We start from the raw sequence: 21957 nt of genomic DNA on the forward strand, positions 1-21957 counted from the left end.
CTGATCTCAGTGGTACTGAAGTATGAATAGGATTGCTGCCTAGGATGTATAGCCGAAGGTGCTAGGAAGAAATGGACTCTTATAATCCTTGCATTTCTGCCAGATGATGTGTAGCCCAAAGCCATTATTTCAACAGAAATGCAATTCTGAAGAGGTGTAATGGATACATAAAATGTTTTGACTTGGTATTTCATGGTTCAGTGGTATTGTGTGTGGGGTCCTTGGCAGTGTCCTTCGTAATAGCCTAGAACTGTCTGTATCTGTCAGTATTGTCATGTTCATTTATACAGACAATATAAAAAGACTTGGGGAGGGAGGGGGAGGTAGAAGAATTTGGAGCAAATATGTTTTATGCCTGGCTTCTTGGAGTGGGAGACTCTTCATTCCCTGACTGTGCTTGCCTCAGTGGCTATTTAACAAAGCAAATAAACAAAAATTCCCAATTTTGGGGTAGTTTTCAGATCCTTCCCAAATGTATGGATTGATAGAGCAGGGAGGAAATGGGACTGCTTATCCTGAGAAGCACAAATGTCTTACATGATCATATGCCTTGCAAAGACCTTACCCACCATCTTGAAGTCACTTTTGATCCTCTCTTGTTTGTCTTTTTCTTGATACCTATGATTTAATTGCTTTGGCTGTTCAAAAAGGATTTCTTTGCAATATTCTGGGTATAGCTTTGGGGTCTTGTTGAATTTTTCCCCACCAGAACAGTATTAAAGATCTGCATTATGAAACTAATTTTTGAAGCAAAAATGTGTGTGAAAATTTATGACAAGAAGAATGCCATCATGTGGTGACCATTCCCTGTCATTTTTCTTATGGAGAAGCTTTGCTATGAATGCACACAAAAAATGGTTTTATAATTAATCACCGTCTGAAGACGAATTTAAATGACTAAGGTTGCAATCCAAAGGATGCTTTCCTTGGGAGTAAGCTCCATTGTATAACTGCAACCTACTTCTGTTCACCTGCCTAGCTGGGTTCTCTGAATTTCTGAAGACTGCATTTGATGAGCTACTGTTCACATTACATCAGAACAACTCTCATGCAGAATATAGTCTCTGCTTAGCATTTGTCGACTTTTACCTTTAAATAATTTGTTTCTGAAGTCCAGAATGAATTATGTTCTTTTACATAAGCTGAACACTGGACTCCAAGCATCTAGTAATGTTGTGGAATTCTGCCGCCAAAATTTGCTTTTAATGGCACTGATATGCTACTCGCTGAACTAATGTCTTTGGATTTGTTTTTTGTTCATTTAAACAGGTTCCACTCTTTGTAGCTATGAACTAAAGCCATCTGAATACACTACAGACTCAAGGGCTGCTCAGCTTTGCCCCAAGCTCCCTGTTCCAGAGAGGTAATCTAACAGCTATTTTAGATCTTAATTATGTGTCAAAGCTTAAGTGGTAATGCCAGGATAATGTCACTTAAGGACCTCAGTTTGGTGTGATGGGATATTTTTATAGGAGCTCCCCTCTTAACTTTCACATTTTCTATAAAGTTGCTATCCTGCATTTACTTAACTGGAAAATATGTTATAATATGTTAAGTATTCTCCTGCTCCTAGAGCTCAAGGGAGTTTGATGCTGTTTGGTTGTGTGGCTGTATAGCAACTTGGATTTATTTGTGGTGTATGTGCATGCAAGATGCTTTTGTTAGTTGTGATGTCTTCCTGTATGCATTTCACTGTGTGGCACCTGATCAGTTGGTTGTTTTTTTGTCTGTACCTTCTAGCTCCTGAGTCTCCCACTCTAGAATATGTGTGCTGTACTCTAGTTTTCATTGCTTAACAATGTGAGCTACAAGTAACTCATCCTTTCCTGGCTGGTTCTCTGTGTTTTCTCAAACATACATTAAATGATTCATTGACTTTTTAAAAGCTTGACTAATGACATATATGCTTGTAATTAAAGGAAGCAATAGTATCAAAACAACTTAATGGTTGGTTCAGTATCATTGTGCCAATAGTTAATTTTTGATAGTCTCCATGTTACTGTTCTAAACAGCCCAGATTCTTTTTTTCAAAAAAATTAACCATTTAATTTGTATCTTTGGTTCCGTCCTTCATCAGGACAGAAACCTGCTAGAGGTCAAATGAACTATTTTTTACACATCATGAAACATGCCAACCTTAAGACTCATTTCAATGCTGACTTACAAACTTATTTTTAAGTTGTCCTTCCAGTATACATAATTTGGAATTTGGGCTTCAAATTTAAGGAGGAGGTAGGACAACTGATGTGAACTCAGCATTTATTCAACTGTATTTCCACCACACCTCCCTCCATCCTCAGTCAAGCTTTTATCATCAGTGGGGTGGGGGTAGACCATACTATATTTTTCTGCAGAAAAACTTCCATTTCTAAAAATGCATTAACTTTTTTCAGGAGAATGGAAGTTTACTTATGAAAACATGCACATCACAAACAAAACAATTCTAAGCAAAATTACACCCTTTTAAGTCCATTATAGTCAGTAGGTGTAGAGGGGTATAATTCTGTGTTGGATTGCACAGATAGTTGCATATGCAATACACATCCTATTTAAAGGACACCATACTTTTTATTTTTTTTCTGATAAGTGTTCGTTCTACTGCCCTTGTTTTTTGGAAGGACTTTGGGAATCTTTATATCATTTATTGCTTCAGTAAATGTCATAACCAGCACCTTGAGTTGGACACAAACTGGCAACCAGTGTAGCTGCTTTCAGATGGGTGAATTATATGTTTCCATTGATTAGCCACTGACAGTAATCAGGCTGCTTCATTCGGAACCAGCTGCAGCATGTGAGTTTTCTTGAGGAGCAGCCAAATGTAGATAGAGCACATTATAATAATCAAACTCCAGCGTTACAAAAGTATGGATCAATGTAGTGAAACTGTCTTGAATCTAAGAGAGGAGCAAGATGGCAAACCAGGTATAGATGATAGAAAACACTCTTGACTGCTACACCAACCTGCTTTTCAAATAGCAAGGCTAAGTTCATGAGTATCCCCAAGCACATAATCTACTTGCAAAAGTCAAGTCCCCTCCATCCAAGACGAATGAACCCAATCCCTCTAAAATATCAGCCTTCTCACCCAGCATCACTCCTGCCTTGTCTGGATTCAAATTCAGCTTGTTCTTCTCTGGCATGCTACGCCAAGGGTGTCATTCTGCTTAGGGGGCACTGGAGATGTCTAAGCAAATTGACATGTGGTAATTTTATTAATTAATATCTATGCTCTGCTTTTCTTCTAAATGGGTCCAGAGTGGTTTGTGTTCATATACAGTGCCAACAATTCACAGCCTGACGTATGGCGACCCCAGCAAAGGACTTTTAACTGAAATGAGAAGTGGAGATGGGTTGCTATTGCCTTCCTCTGTGGTTTCCTTTAGTGGTCTCCCATCCAAATACTGACCCTGCTTAGCTTTGGAAATATTATGAGATTGAGTATACATTGCCACCTTCCTTTCCCCTAGTGGCTTATAACAGGAGAAACAGTACATAAATAAACTAGAGAACAGCAAACAAAGCAAAACAAACAAATGCATATCAGTCTCATTGGCTGGGTGGATTAAAGATGCAGGCTGCAAACCACAGATTAAGAGCTAAAGGACCAAGATATTTTTGGGTTTTGTCCTTCAGCTCAAAGCTTTGGTTTGCTCAGGCTTTATAAGTCACCTTTATAAGGGGCAAAGCAGTGCTCATCAAAGTTGCTACACAACTGTTAAAAATGTTCCTCCTCTTACTCCTTCCCTCTCTACCCGTTTTTCCCTTTTGAGGAAGTAATATTTAAGCCTCCTGTGTCTATTTCTACACAATAAGTTGCTGTTCTTCTTCATGGGGTTTCTCTCTAATTTCCTGTGCGATATGACATGTTAAAAAAAAAAGGTAAAGGTAGTCCCCTGTGCAAGCACTGAGTCATTACCAACCCATGGGGTGACGTCACATCAGGATGTTTTCTTGGTGAACTTTTACGGGGTGGTTTGCCATTGCCTTCCCTGATATGAGATGTTAGGCACTACAAAAGAGCCAAACATACTTGGGCCTCCTAGTAGTTCAGCTACACTTACACACACAGGTCTCCTTGTCTCCCAGTATTTCTTGTCTCCCAGTATTTCTTGCGAGAAAGAAGGTCTCCTTGTCTCCCAGTATTTCTTGCCATAAAACTTTGCCAAGGGTCAATGAGATATATGATCCTTACATAGCACTTTTAAACAATGGACCTCCCAGGAATCCAGGAAAGGGAAAGTGCAGAGTTTTCATCATTCCTCAGGCTTCTATCTGAGGAAATAGGGTTTTTTTTCCTGAGTAAATAGGGTTTTTTTAAATGTCCTTTTTGTGGCCACTGCTAAGATACAACTGCTGTCCTCTTTAACCTTTATGTATGCTGAAAATAAAGAATTTATCTAGTATGCAAGAAGGAACAATACCCCTGCTTTTGTTTACTGTGAAGTCACTCATTCATTACTGAGTTCTGATAATTATTAAACGTGGCATTATAGCTGAGAGAACTTTCTGTTCTGCTCAGACATGTAATATCCCTACATCTCATCAGCAACCATTAATAGAAATGCAGAGGATAGCTGTAATAAATTTATTATATTGCTTTTTATTAAAGAGATGCACTGCATCTCATAGCTCCCTGAGTCAGAGCTACTGAAATAGAAATCGGGCTCATGTACTGGATTCTCGAGAGTCCCATTTATTCTGAGACATCATGTAGTAACCGCTGACCTCATTTTTAATTCATTATAGCAAAGTTAAATTTTTGTCTCCTACATATAAAACAAGGTAGTTTCAGATGTGCTTGATAATCATTGTCTTCAGCAGAAGGTAGTTTAATACAATAATAACTAACTGCATTAAAACTGGGAGGAAAAGAAAGAACAAGGAAAAATCTTCTTCTCTAGCATCCCCTCTCCCAGTTGCATTGAGGATTTTGCCCTGTCTGAGAGGAAGATGACCAAGATTTTAGGACCAATGAAATGTCTTCCAGCAACTCAAAGTGACTTTGGATTGGGTGTTCCACTACCCGTGGAATCCTCTCCGCTCCCCCCCCCCACCAAATTACATTGCAAACTACATTTGAAATAGAAGGGATTAGGCATGAGAGGGGTGGGGTCATGTGTTTGAAGAAAACAAGTCCAAAGTTCCACTGGGCTAGCACAAGCCCTTTGCACGGTCCTAGGATGCTAGTTGGATCCTGGCTTTTATTTGATATAAACTTGCATTAAAATGCAGGTAGCTGAGAAGCAGAATAGTTTTTAGGGCTTGCTAGTAAATCACTTCTTGTCACTTGTACAATTCCCTTTATAAGAATGGAATATTAGGTGGTTTAGGTTAGGTGGGGGTATGAAAAGATGCTTGTTTTATGTCTTGATCCTAAACATGTCTTGAGGTAATAACTCATATTTTGGTATCAACCGTAATGAATGTAATTTGTGTTGGTTTGTGATAGAGAAGCCTTTTTCCAAGACAGGGGCAAAGATTTCAGCAATAAAAATAGTTAACATATGCTGGAAAGGCAGAACAATTAACTCCAACTTTAATTCAGTCTCCACAGTTAACACAGAAAAATAAATGTATGTTTGAAAGACTTCCTTCTCACTCTTTGACTTCAGTGGTTTTTACATGAGCTTTGTGTCAGAAGTCTTGCGTGTTATATATTCATATGTTGCTTTCTACAGACAATACCTTGTATTTGGGAAAGACATAATGCCTTTCCCCTCAATATTGGAGTATTTCCCTTTAGCATGCTCTCTCAACTGGATTCCAGGCATGAGGATACCCTGTACCCAGATTTTGTGGAATTAAGTATCCTTACTGAGTACTCAGGTGCCTTGAAAAGCTACATATTGATTTATTGAATGTATACCATTTCATACAAAAAACTCAAGTGTTTTTTAATGCTCCAAGGCACCTTTTCAGCCTGCATTTGTCCAGAAGCTCAGTTCACTTCCCGAGCTAGAAAAGAATGGAATGGTGGGCACTTGGTTTATAATGCAACTGAGCATTACAAGCTGGAAAATTCATGATTACAGACTTTAGCAATATCACAACTCCCAGCTGCAAGGTAAACATTTCCCTTAAATATGGTTGCTACCTTGCAGGTCAGGCCTGGAGATCCCCAGGAATCACAGCTGATCTCCAGAGTACAAGATGTCAGTTCTCCTGGAGAAAAATGGTTATATCCCCCTGAGGTCCCCCCCCCCGGCTCCATCCCCCAAATCTTCAGGAATTTCTCAACCCAAAGTTTATTTTATTTTAGCTGGTCACCCCTTCAAAAGGTGACCGGATCTTAGACATATTATGTGGAATCAAGTATCCACACTGAATACACAGGTGAGCTGGCAACCCTCCCCTGAAACTACACTATTGAGGTGAAGGCCATTTGTGGAAGAACATTTGATCAGGCTCTTTTGACACTTTTAACCTGAAATTTTGCAGTCCAGGAATAGTTTTATTATGTCACTCCTTAGCTTTGTTTTCCAAGGTGTCTGAGTATTCAAGGACACTGCCTTGGAAGTAAGCCTTAAAACCTAAAAGAGCTTGTCAAGTATGCAGAAGTGTAGATTAAAAATAAAAAAGCACTTTCTAGATATAGTAAGTTATGATTTCCTCCCAATTTGGGGCTACTAATTATTCAATAACTCTCTGTAGATAATTCTCTTTAAAGTACTGGGTCTTTGCAAGTGATAAATAATACATGGAAAAGGGAGGTTGAAGTCAGCAGCTTCTATCCTGCATCCTTGAAATGAAGGTTTAGCATTTTAGAAAGTATTCTAATTAGAACGAGTGCAAACTTCACATATCTGACTAAAAATTGATGACCCCACAGGCATTATATACCCTGTTTGTCTTAGCCTTAGTGAGCCTGACAAGTACATCTGTAGGAACTGATTTTGAGAGGGTATAACCTACAGGTTAAAGAAAATGCTTTCCGAATAGAAAAGAGTGATTTTATTCATTGACTCCAGTTAGAAAGATGAGTGTCTTGTGAATCAAAATGTAAAAAGGTTCTCTGTGTGCAAAGGAGAATTAAAAATAGACAGGCTTGACAGTCTACTATAAGAGCTGGCGGCAGCAGTGCTGCCTATTGAGCAGGAGAGGGGGGAAATAATGAACATGACAGACAGTTGTGGTTAAATCTGTGAAGCATAATTCCTAGGTCTAGAATTTGGGTATGGAATAGTATTTTCTTTTTGAGGAAGCTCAAAATAGAGACAATAGGAGGTACCACTCTGGCCATTTCATTGCTAGTACCTTGAACTGGCATAGTCTCAGCCTTGGATTATGCCTGGTGAAGGTTCAGGATAGAGAAGATTATGGGCTTGGGAAGGCAGCCCCTGTGCTGTTCACTCTCTTGGAAGTATTGAATGGTTGTTCAAATAGAGCAGTACCTTAAATGGGCAATAAATTCTGTAATTAGCCAAGGTAGGTCGGAATATGTTCACAGCTGATGTGATGTTGTGGTTACTGTGCTGAACTGGGACTGGGAAGACGTGCTCTTAAATCGTCACCTAAGCCATGAATCTTACCTGCTGACCTTGAGCCAATTTTTTTCTCAGCCTAACCTACTTCTTAGTGTAGCTAGGACAAAATAGAGGAGGGGAGAACCATGTACTCTGACCCGACCTCCTGGGAGGAGGGGCTAGGTACAAATGTAATAAAAAAAGATAAGAGTCTACAACCAAAATGGAACATAAAAATAAGAAAGCATAGGTTGTGACTAATGTTGAGAAGGTCTGCTCTTGGGATTCTTATTTGACTCTAAACTATATTTTTTAAGTTTTACCACAATTTTTTTGGATAACATTTCAGTGTAAAAGTTGTCTGCCCTGTTTTAAAATCAGGGAAAAGTATTTCTGAAATCAGTCTGCAACTGGCTTGTCTTGTGTGACTCGGATTTTAAGACTGTGCAAAGTATTTGATATATGCATTGAGACTCTTTTTTTGGGGGGGGGGCTCCTCTTTCCACCTCAGCTTGTTACTTCCCCCCTCTCTGAAAGCCGCACATAGATTGGGAGACCCATGGCAATAGCATGAATTAGCTTGTGAGGAGCAGTAACTGGAAATCATCTATTCAGTGTCACACAGAGGGATCTTTTGGGAGCCTAGCATGGACATGCACAGTACCACCATCTCTGTTGTATCCTATTGTCATCTCTGAGGTGAGCTAAGCAAGCAGCAGCCTCATGATACTTACATCCATGAGTTTCAAAGGGCTGCTTGCTAGAGGCTCACCATTGCTACAAGTCTGAATACTTTTTGAAAATACTGCAAGATCTCTCTTGATATACCTGACTCTTTATAACACTGAATTAGCCAAGAATTTTCAAATTGTGTGTTGGGATGAATGTGGGCTGTTCTGCTTTGTTTTTGAGGTGGTGGGGGTGGGAAACATCAGACTGTGCACTCCACCCTCTTTTCTCAGAATATCTTGATTTTTTTAAGAAACTGCATCACGACCCATTACAGCCATCCTCATTTATAGCAGCACGTTTATGTTAATCTTGCGACTCCCAATTAGAGTGTTTACGAGGGTGGAGTGTACTGCATCAATTCACCTTCCATTTGTGTGTTGATGTGGCATTTATATTACATAGGAGTAATTTTTTTTCTGATTTTTTTTTCTTGTATCACCAGTGCACCTATTCCATTCTTCCATCGCTGTGCTCCTGTGAACATTTCCTGCTATGCCAAGTTTGCAGAGGCCCTGATCACCCTTGTCAGTGACAGTAGTGTCTTGCACAGGCTGATTAGTGGAGTAATGACCTGCAGAGAGATTATATTGGGACTTTGCTTGTTATCACTAGGTAATTGTTTTTCTCGTTATTAGCTATTTATATAGTACTGCAACAGGAGTATGTGAACACATTCTGTCCCCACAATATGAAAACGTAGTATGTTCAGTATTAAGTTTGTTAGGAAACTATAATTTTATATGTCCTATCCAGAAGCTGCATTAAATGTGCTTTTTAAAAATGTGTGTGCATTGACTTTTTCTCCTTTTGCTTAACTGGATGTGGGGAATCTGAATGCCATTCAGTGTCACTGCCAAATTAAATCTCTGAGCCTTCTGCTTCCTTTTAAAACCAAATCAACGTACGGTATTTGTAAGCCTTCTATATAAGCTTCTCAGTGTGCTTTCTCAGTTAATTTGGGTTGACATTGCTAAGTGGACATAAATAGTTAAATCTTCAGGGATTTGCATCAAAAGTAGGCCTGCCTACCAATTCAAAGAATTTTAGTTAATTAATCATCTGCTTTTAACTGATTAAAACAAAATGGTCTGAAGACATAGGATGCCATCAGCTAAATAGGTTTTGGCCTGTAAGCTGCCTGGATGGGAGAGATCACATAAGCCTCCCCAGGCTTCTCAGAGGAAGAGCAAGGTGTGTCATAAAATAAATAGATAGATTAAGTAAAATTTGCACATTATCATAACATTATATATTTTATTATTATTATTATTATTATTATTATTGAAGGATATGTCAAGGACAACACAAAGCTGTCATTTGTTGTTAGAAGAAAAGACCCATCTTTAATATGTGTTCATTTCATTTCTATTACAGAAATGTACCCAAACCTAAATTTCAAATAATAAACGAGTGCATCTTTTAATTTTTCAACCCCACAAACTGAAATTTGCTCAGACAAATTCAAATTTGAACTGAGCAGCCCTGGGGGAGCAAAATATCATTACTATGTTTGCAGCTTTTCAAGGAATGTTTGAAAGAATGCTTGTGTGGAGGAAAAAGGAATGCACCCCCATTCTCTTGGCATCCAGGCCACTGCTCCCAGATTTACCATATTGCCACAGTGAAGCAGCCATAGAGCAGTAAAATAAATCCAAATGTACAAGAGAATGTGAATCCAAGAGTGCATGTTGTCTGTCTACATATAGAGGTCCCAGTGGGAGGTAGTGCCAAATAAGGACTTCAGAGTGAGGGCAGTTGTAACTTCATGTCTCTGAGGTCAGCATCTAGTCAGTTTGGATTCGTTCTGTGACTCCATGGCATCATTATATTTACTGTGTGGTCCTTGGTTGGCTGAGTTCATGTAGTGAAGTGGAAATGAGCAGCCCTGTTAAAAAGCAAATGGTGCCAGGGTTGTTACAGATTGGGAAAACTGCAGCAGACAGGGAAAATAGTGAGAAAAGTTTAAAGTAAGACTTTTTCAAGATGCTTTTTGTATCCTCCAAAAGCATGCTTTTTGTGTCAAAAGTGTAAAAATTCAGTAATTTTTTTATTTAATCTTTACAGCTACTTAAATGGATTAAAAAGTTTCAGATGTAGTTCAAACCTTGTTAGTTTTGTGGGAGAAGTTTATCATTAATTTAAATGGCATAGCAGGTTAAATAAGAGCTGTCTCTTTAATAAATTCTTTGTCATATCTCACAGGTAGAGAATTATGGCAAAATATTTTAAATATATTTTATGAATTTATTTCTATCAAAGCAACCTCCATTTGATTTACTAGGTAATAGGAGTTTGGCATAAATTAATCCGAGTGTTGGATCTCTATCAATACTTAGGAGTATCATGTCCTAAATAATAAAAACTAAGTAAAAGGGTTCCTTCAACATTTCTACAAATTTTGATAGTGTATTAGCCACTCTTTTTTATGTAGAACAAGAGAAAGGACAATTAAAGGTTTTGTTAGTTTGGTTTTTCACTTGTTGCCTGTTCCAGCACCCATTTTACCATAGTCAAATTATTTTTTTGTTCATTGGTAATGTCAGAACTTGTACCGATAGGATTCATAGATAGCTTTATGAAGCACCATTACTGGAGTAGCAGTAGAAAAGCAGAACTGTACATACAAGTCACCTTGCTTATTACGCTGATATTGCATAAACACTTTATCCTTTATGATACTAAAACTGTGACTCCTTGGTCAACGTAAGGGAATAATGATGCCATGAATTTGTGGTGCGTGTATCTCAACAGTTCACCATACTTTGCTTGCCCAACCTGTTCATCTCCCAATGAATAATGTGAATGGTTGCTGAGCAGGAAGTTCCTTCAAACAGTTTGCTGTGTCCTCTGCCTGACAGGGACCTAGTGAGAAATTTGGTAAAGCTCCAAAATCAGTTCTCAGCTAATATCAGCTGAGCTTCTCTATTTGAGCAAGTCTGAACAGGAGCAATCAGCTTGTTTTCCTCTCCACCCCAATCTGTCAGGCTGGGTTGCTGAGAAGAGGGCTGATTGCTCTTGTTCTCTACAGCTCGAGGAGGTAAGTACAGGTGTGAGAGAGAAACAAATTGCTTCTCACCACCGGCAACACCTCAGCTGTCCACTTGGGCTGTAGAGAACAGGAACAGACTGTCCTATTCTCTGTAGACCATTCTGTCAGTTTGGGTGGAGAGAAGCTGACTCCCACCTCCCATCAGCTGGCAGTTGAGTTATAATGGCTGCATATAGCCTGTTTCTGCAAATAGATGTGAACAGGTTGCAAACAGCTGAACTGCCTGTTGATTAATCAGTTGCCTGATCGCTGCTGTCACATAGGATGTTAGCTGAACAAGAAGGTATTTGAGCATCCTTAAACATCCTGTCCTTCCCTAAAGACTCCTACTCCTAATTTTCACATCTTTATATACTTTAAAGTGAACAAAAAAATCAGTTCTAGAATGAGGGTGAAAGTTAACATTCACATGTGAAAACTGACATCCAAAACAAATGGAATGATGTCCAAAAATAGCTATTTCCCCAGTTTTTGTTATGTATATTTATTTATTTATTGGATTTTTATTCCACCGTGCCCCACAAGCAGGCTCAGGGTGAATTACAAGAGAGATGTGATACAATAGTTAAAACCAACAAATCAATAATTTAAACAATTAAAACCATCTAGTCTCAGTACAGGAGACATAAATTAACTGCATTACTACAGATCACGCCATTTTCAGAATTTACATTCATGTTACTGTTGATATTCACCTGTTATCTCTGAGTTTTCAGACCTTTTATCACCCGCCCGCCCCCCCCCCCCCAAATAACTTTCAGTAAAATGTCAAGGAACATTTCTGTCTAATGTGAAAAATCTGTGAGGTTTGTTCAGAAAGTTATAACTTCTCTTCCTTACTTGCACACTCCTGTAACAATTTGAAGCTCTTCATGCTTTTCCAAGCCAGCCAAGTTTGTAGCGGACATTTTGTCTATGATGCAATGTGAGTGCCGAACAGTTGAGATTATAGAGTTCTAAATAATAGAATGATATAAAAGACTGTTAAAATCCCTTATTAAATGGTTTCTGATGAATAAAGATTAAGTAGTACACATTTCTTGTCACAATCTTAACATCTTAATTCATTCTCATCATGATAATTATGCTTGCCAACAGCATTTATTGTCTGCATGCAACTTTTGGGTTGTGCTGAACATGAGTTGTGCAGCGTGTTATCAACTCATGAAAAGAAACTCACCATTTTGACATGTTGCATTCATCCTTTCATTGTACCATATTTACAGCTGAGTGTTCATATCTTAGTGTATAAATGTTCACATAGGGTTATTTTATTTAACTAGCAGCAAGTCACAGCTTTGAATATAGTAAAACTTAGCCTGTACATCTTTGAGTAAAGTAGTGAATGTAAAAACATCAATAATGTTATTAGTGCAGTTGTTCTAGGGGAAGTGCTCAATATTACCTTCCTTTGTATATTTTTGTAACAATTTCTGCTTTAAAGAAATTATTCTCTTTATTCTCATTTGCTTCTTTTCAGTGCTTTCCATGATCATGATGGTGATAATCAGATACATTTCAAGAGTAGTTGTTTGGATCTTAACTATTCTTGTTGTTCTGGGATCACTTGGTAAGTTGTTAAAGTTAACCTTATTCTTCTAGGAGTGTGGGCAGGGGTTTAAATTATCTGACCTACCAGTTTAATATCATATCCTAAATACTGGGAACCATTTTTGCTGTAGGAGTTTGTTATTATTGTTTCACCCTATATTACTTTCAAAGCTATCTTCCATGGTAGCTGATTTTTCTGTGGCTGATGAAAACTGAAAATAGATCAGCTAAAGTCTTCAGTTTGTGATTCTAGACCCATGGGCTGTTCTGATCATTTGCTCAGCATCCAGCATCTTTCATCCTTAGAGGATAGTCTTACTATCAGGGGATTTTTGTAGAAAAAGCCCAGCAGAAACTTATTTGCATATTAGACCACACCCCCTGACATCACCATTGTTTCACACTGGGTTTTTTGTAGGAAAAGCCCAGCAGGAATTCATTTGCATATTAGACCACACCCCCTAATGCCAAACCAGCTGGAACTGCATTCCTTTGTGTTCCTGCTTAAAAAATAAAGCCTTGCTTATGATCATTGATGGCATACGAGGAGTGCTTGAATCCCTAACGAAGTTGATACAGAAGATTACTTTATATTGGCCCAGAAGCTAAACAAGGAGCAAGGCAAGGCATTACTCACCATAAGGATTACCTCTGGAAGTCTAATTGAAAAGAACTTACTGTACATATTAGGACTGTCATGTCATGAGTGTCCCGTCCACTGTTCACATGATGACCTGGCATCCATAAATGTAGTCAACAAAAGCAAAAGTCTCTGAATGCCCAGTATCAACCAGATTTGTTCCCTGTGTCCCTCATTTACATTGAGGTATAGAGAAGGTTAACAATAATAGGAGTTTCTTCTGAGCTGCAGAGGAGATTCCTGCTCTTTTACTTATACCAGTCTGTGTGGTGCAAATGTCTGAAGACTGTGCCTTTCTCCTAAGTTCTCTACGTGTGTCTGAGAGCTGGGGAGAAGGGAATGTGGTCACAGAATGTGAGCTAGCTTTTCAGAACTTCTTCTGTTTTCCAGCTGAGAACTGTTTCCTCTCTTCATTTCTTTCCAGTTGTTTGTAGGCTGTTTGTAATTCAGAAAGTCTTACTTAGCAATATCAGACAAGTCCATCACCTCCAAGCCACAGTTCAGCTCCCAGCAATCCAGTGTCAAGAGCTTCCAAGTTCTGCCTTTGACCCTGATCCTCCTTTACTGTCATGGCTGACCCTGCCTTGGTGTAGTATTTATCTAGGTTTGGTCTCAGTAACTCCCTAAGTAACACACACCACAAAGTAAAAGATGGCTTATGAAGAAATTCAAACGAGGCATATAGTTCAAAGGCAGTGAAATGTGTAAAAATAACAAAACTAGTTACACTTACTTAACTTAACACAGCGCTGTTGATTCTTAAAGCAAAGAGTTCCAGAGCATTATTAATACGTATATCTTCTTGGCAACAAGGATGTGTAAGAAAGTGGGGGAGGGAGTAATAATTCTTCTCTCTAACCATACTTATAGAAAAATGCTGTCCATTGCCTCCTGACCATTTCAGCCAATCACTAGGCAGTATCCATGGAACTTTCCAGGGTGAGAATGAGTTCCCCCTCTAATATCAGATGCACAGCTGAGCTGTGTGAGTTAATTTAAGAGACCTGAGTAGATGACCTTGATGAGTAACCGCCAGTATGTGTGGGGGTGGCTAACACCTGCAGAGAATGAGAGAACAGCAAACTTAGCTGGAAATTACTGTTGCAATTACAGTTCATTGCAAGACTCCCAAGATATATTCCTACCCATAGCACCCATTTGTGGGAGTCTAGAAGGACATCCCTTCGTCATCTCCACTTGGGAGCTCTCTTTGTCCCTATCCCCCAAAGGTGACCTTGCAGCAGAACACCACATGGGGTGTGGTATCTGTTGTGTTCAACATAACATTGGTCAGCCTTAGTTGAAAGAAAAGACTGTCCCAAATCAGCTGTCCAGAGCTTGTTGAGGTGTACATGCCTTTCTCCCAAATCTGCAGGACATTATAGTGGAGGGAGCTACTGACAACACGGGCCCCAACTAGTATATAAACAAACAAGGGGGCATAGCCTCTATAATTTTGTCCCCTCTCTCCTGGAGCTTCTTCAGGTATCATATCACACTTCTGTCTGTAAACATTGCCAGCAGACAGCATCTTTCCTGACTCCCTCAGTCACAGAAAAATAGTTACACTTGAATTGCCTCCAGCCAATTTTCCTCAGATGGGTCTGGTCAGACATTGATGTTTGTCTCATCAAACAAGACATGCTGCAGCTATTGCAGTGGAACCAGAACAAGACATCACTCAATGAGCAATGTCTTCCAAGTCAGGTAGACACCAACTTTTTTCATTATTCCTGTTGTTTGATTCATCACTAAGGTGGTCAACAAAATTGCCTGGGAGGGCACTAACTACATTATGATCACTCCCTCCTGGTCAATAAAATCTTGGTTTACCAATGTTCTTCTGCTTGTACAGGGTTTCTCCAAGACAATGACTTACTGTTGCAGACTTGCAGCAGGATTCTGGACCTAGATATGACCAAACTGAACTGGTGGCATGGAGAATAGTTTTGGATTATCCTGCTCATTAGCTCTGATGGCAATAGTGTGAATGCAAGAGAGTCTTCTGCCAGGTGCCCTTTTGACAGGAAGTACTTCTGTCCATGTTCCTCTGCTCCCTGACAGTTTCACTCTCTCTGTACTTGGGTATCTACTTCATGAGTGCTCTTAAGGGGTGGAATACTCTTTTCTGAGAGTAATAATTACACTGTTCAAAAATTTCACTAGACTTTACCAAACTGACTCCTACTCTGTTTGTTGGACCTCCAGGTTACAATTTCTCAACCAATTAAAAGCTTTTTAAGCTTCTGGCCACCTGTGACCTTTCTCTATTTTCCATGAAAGCAAACTTCTTGTTGGCCATATGCCCTGCTAGAAGGTCCAGAATGATATATACTGTATGTTGTTTCCCTCATTAACTCCATCTTCACCTAAACAAAGCAGTGCTGCAGCCAAATTTCTTTTCTGCTGAAGACTTCCATCTGAACCAGTTGAATAAATTCAACTTTATCTCTTTTTCTAATCTGTCACTGGAGGAGAGAGAGCCCTCAATTCACTGATGTTCCAAGGACACTGTCATTATGTCCAGACAGACCAGTGCCTTCAGGAAATGTCCTGTGCTATTTTGGCCACAGCAGGGGACAAACTGTCTCTTCAAAATACTTCAGCCACAGGGTGTTAACCACCATCAAAATGTGCTCACCTGCTCACAAGCTGCTTCTGGGGGCTTAGTGGCCATTTCAACCAGAGCCATAACATCTCCAGAGTAGTACCCAAACCATGTCTCTGCAGGATGGTTACCTGCTATCAGCCTTCTACCTTTGTGATACGTCAGAAGTCAAAAGGATGCTTTCTTTGGCATCTTATACCTTTGTCCACCACCAGATATGTCAGTTTGCTAATCTGTTGCCATCTGTGTTACGCACAGAAATCATGAAAAAGAACAGATTGGTTACCTGTAGCTTCATGATCTTTTGGTATTTATCTGTAGAGGCACACAACCCAATTCAACGCAACATTTCTAATAGCCACCGATGGATTTATTCTCCATTAATTTGTCTAATCCCCTTTTAAAGCATCCTGAGCCAGTAAGCAATAGTATGTGGCAATGAATTCTGTAAGCGAATTATGTAGGCCATGAATGACACCTTCCATCCTTTGCAGTACTTTATAAACTTTAAAAAGATACTTTAAAAAAGCAAACAACTTCATATTCTGCTTTTCTTCTTGTGCCATTACTACACTGGATTTCACAAACTTCTTCAAAGAGAATAGGAAAATGTGGTGAATAACCTGTTTCCACAACAATTCCCTGTTACTGTATAAACACTGCCTCCTTCCCATTATTTATTTGTAAGCTGTGTGTTTCCTCTCTCCAGTAGTGGTGTGTATTTTCCTTGTTTTAAATGAAAAGCTCCAGGCAAGTAAGCTATTAATTCAAACCTGTATTTCCTCCCCACTCCCCTTGTATGGATATTTATGCTAGTGCTGCATCAGAACTCTTCCTAGTATTACACTAAAAGAAATCCAGAAATATTTTTAAAATACGGAAATGTTCTTTCCCCCAACCTCAAAACCCAAATAATATTTGTTCAGTTATGATCAGGGAAGGAGAAACATAACTGTTTTCTCCCATGCCATCCAGTAGCAGAGTAACCATTAAACAGAGCTATTCTACTGCTGGGTAATAGCACAGCAAGGGAATGCCAGAAGTGCACAGGTGTTTCCAAGGTTCTTGAATAAGGTATGATGTTTACCTTGGAGATCTCAAAAGCCCAGTGCAGTCTGGTCAGTTGTAAATGTGGAATTTTCTGGCAAAGACTGTAAAATTCAGCAAGAAGTACTGATGGACAGACAAAAGGTGTGAGGATTGTTGTCAAGGGGGGGGGGAATGAATTTGCTGAGCAAATTTTAATCACAGGCAAGAATATTAAAATGGATCACACCAGGAGAGCAGATAATTGGAAGCTTGTTTTTTTTAAAAAAATGTACTGTTTCCAGAAGAAATACTGATATAAACTTCAGTAGATGAAGTAGATCACAAAATTATGGACTTTCCTTTCAATGTCCACCAGCTTTAAATATTACATTGGCACTATTGTTACTTACTGTGAAGGGTAACCAGGGCTCCTGCTTAACCTGGTTTTAAAATAAGGAGTTTAGCCTAGTTTTTGCTGGGAATCTGGGACTGCCAGCAAAAACTAGGTTAAACTCCTTGTTAGCCTTGACTTGGTTAGTGCTGGGGCCAATGATTTAATGCTTATGTGGGGATCACCATGCTGCAGAAGAGGAAGCATGATCATGCAGGCTGCTCCTGATTGCATAATCATGATAAATAATCAGGAGTGTTTGTGTGTTCCTCATACCTTACTCCCTTTTGCCTCAAACTGAATGGTAGGTAGGCCAAAAAGATTCACAAGTGTTGTCTTGGCAAAGCAGTTTCCAAATGTTCCTTAGCTGCATCTACATGCCAATAGTGTTCCCTGCATCTCTCATTTCTGCTGTGAATTTGCAGCAGCAACAAGAGCCATCTGTACAATAATTTTCCTAGGCGTTTCCTTGCCTTAGGCCCTGTAGCCACCATTTTCCCCTGCCACCACCATCAGAGAGTTTTTGGGGGCATTCTTTTTTTAATTAGCGATTTATAGATCACTACAGGGCAACAACATTATAATGATTTGTTGATGCAATATGCCAATTCTGCTCAATTCCCAGCCTGGTTTTTTTTTTTTTTTTTTAAAATCTAAATCCCTAGCTTTTTTCTTTGGGGAGATAATAAGAGGACCTTTTTTCTTCTGTCCACCACAAAAGCTGGGAATTCAGCGGGGCTAGTAGTCATTCTATTGTTACAATGTTATTACACTATAGTGGTCTAGCAATTGCTGACTCCAAGAAACCTGGAAGACCTACCACCCCTCCTCCCCCCAGTGACCTGGTGGAAAGTGGTGGCCATAGGAGGCCGGGACAATTCTCCCCCCCCCCCCGCCAAGTTCAGAACAATTTTATTTCAAAAATCATATACAAAATAACAAATATACAAAGCCAAAATTGACAGTTTACAAATAGATTGTTACATGTTAATTTAAGATACAAAAATAATTGGTACTTATTAATGCCAAACCAGTAAACTAGAATTAGATACCACAAGCAAAATAATCTAGAAAAGGGAACCATTTAAGAAGAAGGGTAGACCTGCGACCTGGTCTCATCCTACCAACCAGGTTGTGAGCAATTTTATCCAAGATAAAATATTCCCAGCACTTACTCAGACAGACAACCAACGAGGGAGGTGAATTTAACTTCCAATTTGTTGCTATTGCAAACTTTGCCACAGTTAGCAGCAAGGATATCAACTCCTTCTTTTGCTCAGATATTCTGAAGTCCTCCCAGAGATTGAGAAGGCAAATTTTAGGGGATTGTGGAATCCAGACACCTGTAATAAAATAAATTTCAGTGATGACTTGAGACAAGAAAAGGGAGATTTTCAGGCACGTCCGCCACATATGAAAATAAACCACAATTAAAGTGTTATCATTTTGACACAACCTCCAGAGATGTATGCTTTACTGTGCATTTAGTGTGGTCTTTCAGAAATGACTGGATCATGTGGGTAGATGTGTTAGAAAGGTAAAGGTAGTCCCCTGTGCAAGCACCATTCGTTTTCAACTCTGGAGTGACGTTGCTTTCACAACGTTTTCACGGCAGACTTTTTACAGGGTGGTTTGCCATTGCCTTCCCCAGTCATCTACACTTTCCCCCCAGCAAGCTGGGTACTCATTTTACTGACCTCGGAAGGATGGAAGGCTGAGTCAACCTTGAGCCAGCTACCTGAACAAGCTTTCACTGGGATCAAACTCAGGTCATGAGCAGAGGGCCCCAACTGCAGTACTGCAGCTTTACCACTCTGCGCCATATAGTCCATAGTAATAGAGCAAAATTTGAGTATCGTAGCACCTTAAAGATCTCAGAAACTACACAGAGTCAGCCCTAGTTGATATTTGGATGGGAGACCACCTAGCAAGTCCAGGGTCACTACACAGAGGCAGGCAATGGCAAACTACTTCTGCATATCTCTTGCCTTGATTACCCCATGGGTTTGCCGTAAGTTAGCTGTGACTTGACTAAAAACCGCTTATAATTCAGAAGTCATTTTATTGGACACGACGTAAGCCTTGGCTCACAAAAGGTTATATCTTGGGAAGTTAGATATTTAAGGTACTAGTGGACTCTGAATTTTGTTCCAAAATGCTTGTAATCTTTCCAAAAAGCTCGCATGAAACCAGATTTGGGAAGGATGGCAGCAAACTGGGAAAATATGGAAAGTTAGTGATAGGAGACAAGGCTCTGTGGATACTTTAGAAAAACTGTATTATTTGCCTGAGCCAGCAACTATAGCATATTAAAGGAAGAGAGAGTAAATAGGAGTTGATAGATAGACTCATTTAAAGGAATGAACTTGAAAGAGCTTTCACAGATAAGACAAAGAACGGTAGAAAATATAAACTGGGAAGGGGGTGCTGGCACTTTTCTCAGCTTTTGTTGTTTCCTTAAAAACACTCAACACCTAGGGATCAATTGATTTTATTTATTTAACTTTTGTTATACTGAGAGATGCTAACGATATGCCCTTGGGAACAATATCAATTTGGCCATTATTAAGCATTATTATTATTTATTGAGCTATAGCAGAATGCATCCAATTACATTAAAGCAAAATAATGTATGGTTCAGAACCATGTTAGCATTGAATACTCTATGAGGTTCAAAAGTGCAAAAAAAATCAGAGAAGAGAAACACAGTAATTACAAAAGTGATATTGATTTGAGTTTGTCCTGATGGCATGGATGCATTAGTAGCAAGTGTACTGAAATCTTGTATGTGCTGTGCATTGTAGCATGAGGCCTTTGGTTAAAGCTTTAAAACAAAAGAAACTGAGTACTCACACAGCAGAAATTTTGAGGAGCAGATGGTGACTGCTATTCAGAGTTGGCAGTTTTGTCTTAGACACCAGTAGCAGAACTAATTTTCCAAGCCCAGCTTGGTAACCCTGTCATTGATGGGAACGCAAGATGGCTTCCAGTTTCTTTTCCACAAACTCTATATTCCTTGGAAAAATACATTTCCCAGATCCCCAGAATTTTGCAGTAGTTGCGTTTAAGACACAAGGAATGGGGAGAGACAATTCATGCCACCTCTGTCGCTACCACAGCAGCAGTCAGGAGAGTGGAAGAAGAGAACAGCTAGAAAAGGGCTGTGGCATTCACCCTGGGTTTAGAGGCAATGCATTGCAAGCTGCTAGAGTTTGTGATGAAACAGTGAATCAGTGTTAGAAACAGTCCACTGAAGTCAACGGGCTTAGAAAGGCATGACGTGGCTTAGGAGGGCCAGTGTTGGTAGTATTGTTAGATTCACTTGGGTATGGGAGAAGAAGGTATTTTCAGAATTTTTCAGTTGCAGTTTCTGCCATAGCAGCATACTTAAAAAAAAAGTTGTATAATTAAAATATATGTATATCGAGAACTAAAATCTGCTGTCTGTTGCTTGAAATGGCTCCTTACCTCCAACTAGGTTATCATTTAACAAAAAGAAAATATTCAGGTGGGGATTAAATAATAATCTTCCCTTGGCAGAGTTCCAGAGAGCAGCCTCAGCTGAAAAGGCCTTGCTGCATCCTCTCTTATTTTCCTTCTGGGTAAAACTCAAAGCTGGGCCTCTTTGGCCAGTGTCAACGAACAGAGAGAATTATAAGAAAAAGACACTCCTGGTTACCATTTAGGAGACAGAATGACTTTTCCCCTCCATTTGATTTCTTAGGCAGCTACTTCTGCTTTTCCTTTGTTCTTTCTGATTATTGAGAACTGACGTTTCTTTTAAGAAACAAAAGCCTTCTTCGATCAGCTGCCTGCTAGGGAGTCAGAGCACTGTCCCAACGTTAGGTTTTATGTTAGAGCAAACATCCAGAACTAACCTGGTAAAGGAAGAAATTTTAGATTTTCCTAAAATAATGTAATGCATCTGTTGCGAAATCAGAAGTAAGGTATATTTTTCTATATGAAAAACAGGTGGCACAGGAGTACTGTGGTGGTTGTATGCGAAACAGCGAATGTCTCCCAGTGACACTCTTACTGTTGATCAGCTTCAAATAGCCAAAGACAATAGTCAGGCCCTCCTGATCTATGCCATTGCAGCTACAGTCTTCACAGTAAGTATTCAGTGGCTGTTGAATTAAAGGCTCCTTTACACATAAAGCTGAAAGGGAAGGGGGAGCATACTTCTTTGTGTTGATTTTACTGTGCATGCCAGTGCTTTGGGAGCTGCTGCCTTAAAGCACAACTTGCTAACACATGGACATGCACATATGTGATCTGTACATACAGTGATGTGCACAGATAAAGTCTGTGTAGAAGACATGACATGTGAAGTTGCTCTTTGGAAACTGAACTTTGTGTTTAGCATGTAAGTTTTGTTCTGTTAGCATAATACTGGCGAGTATGCAGGCTACAGAACTATGATGTTGCCTAATAAAATGAGTGAACCAGAGAAAGATTGCTAACCTAACTTGGAACTTACAGTACCTGAACTTC

General features: G+C 39.4%; 1 protein-coding gene across 2 annotated transcripts in view; it reads left to right on the forward strand.

Moving 5' to 3' along the window:
• Positions 1 to 21957, forward strand: part of SLC44A1 (solute carrier family 44 member 1) — an 89025-nt gene that overhangs the window by 46656 nt on the left and 20412 nt on the right. For both annotated transcript variants that reach the window (XM_060237106.1, XM_060237107.1), the window contains exons 5-8: positions 1270 to 1363; positions 8638 to 8807; positions 12725 to 12814; positions 21436 to 21575. In XM_060237106.1, coding sequence (XP_060093089.1) covers positions 1270 to 1363; positions 8638 to 8807; positions 12725 to 12814; positions 21436 to 21575 — 494 coding nt within the window. The remainder of the gene's footprint in view (positions 1 to 1269; positions 1364 to 8637; positions 8808 to 12724; positions 12815 to 21435; positions 21576 to 21957) is intronic.

The sequence above is a fragment of the Heteronotia binoei genome, chromosome 4 (genome assembly GCF_032191835.1).
Source record: "Heteronotia binoei isolate CCM8104 ecotype False Entrance Well chromosome 4, APGP_CSIRO_Hbin_v1, whole genome shotgun sequence".
NCBI classification, from domain to species: Eukaryota; Metazoa; Chordata; class Lepidosauria; order Squamata; family Gekkonidae; genus Heteronotia; species Heteronotia binoei.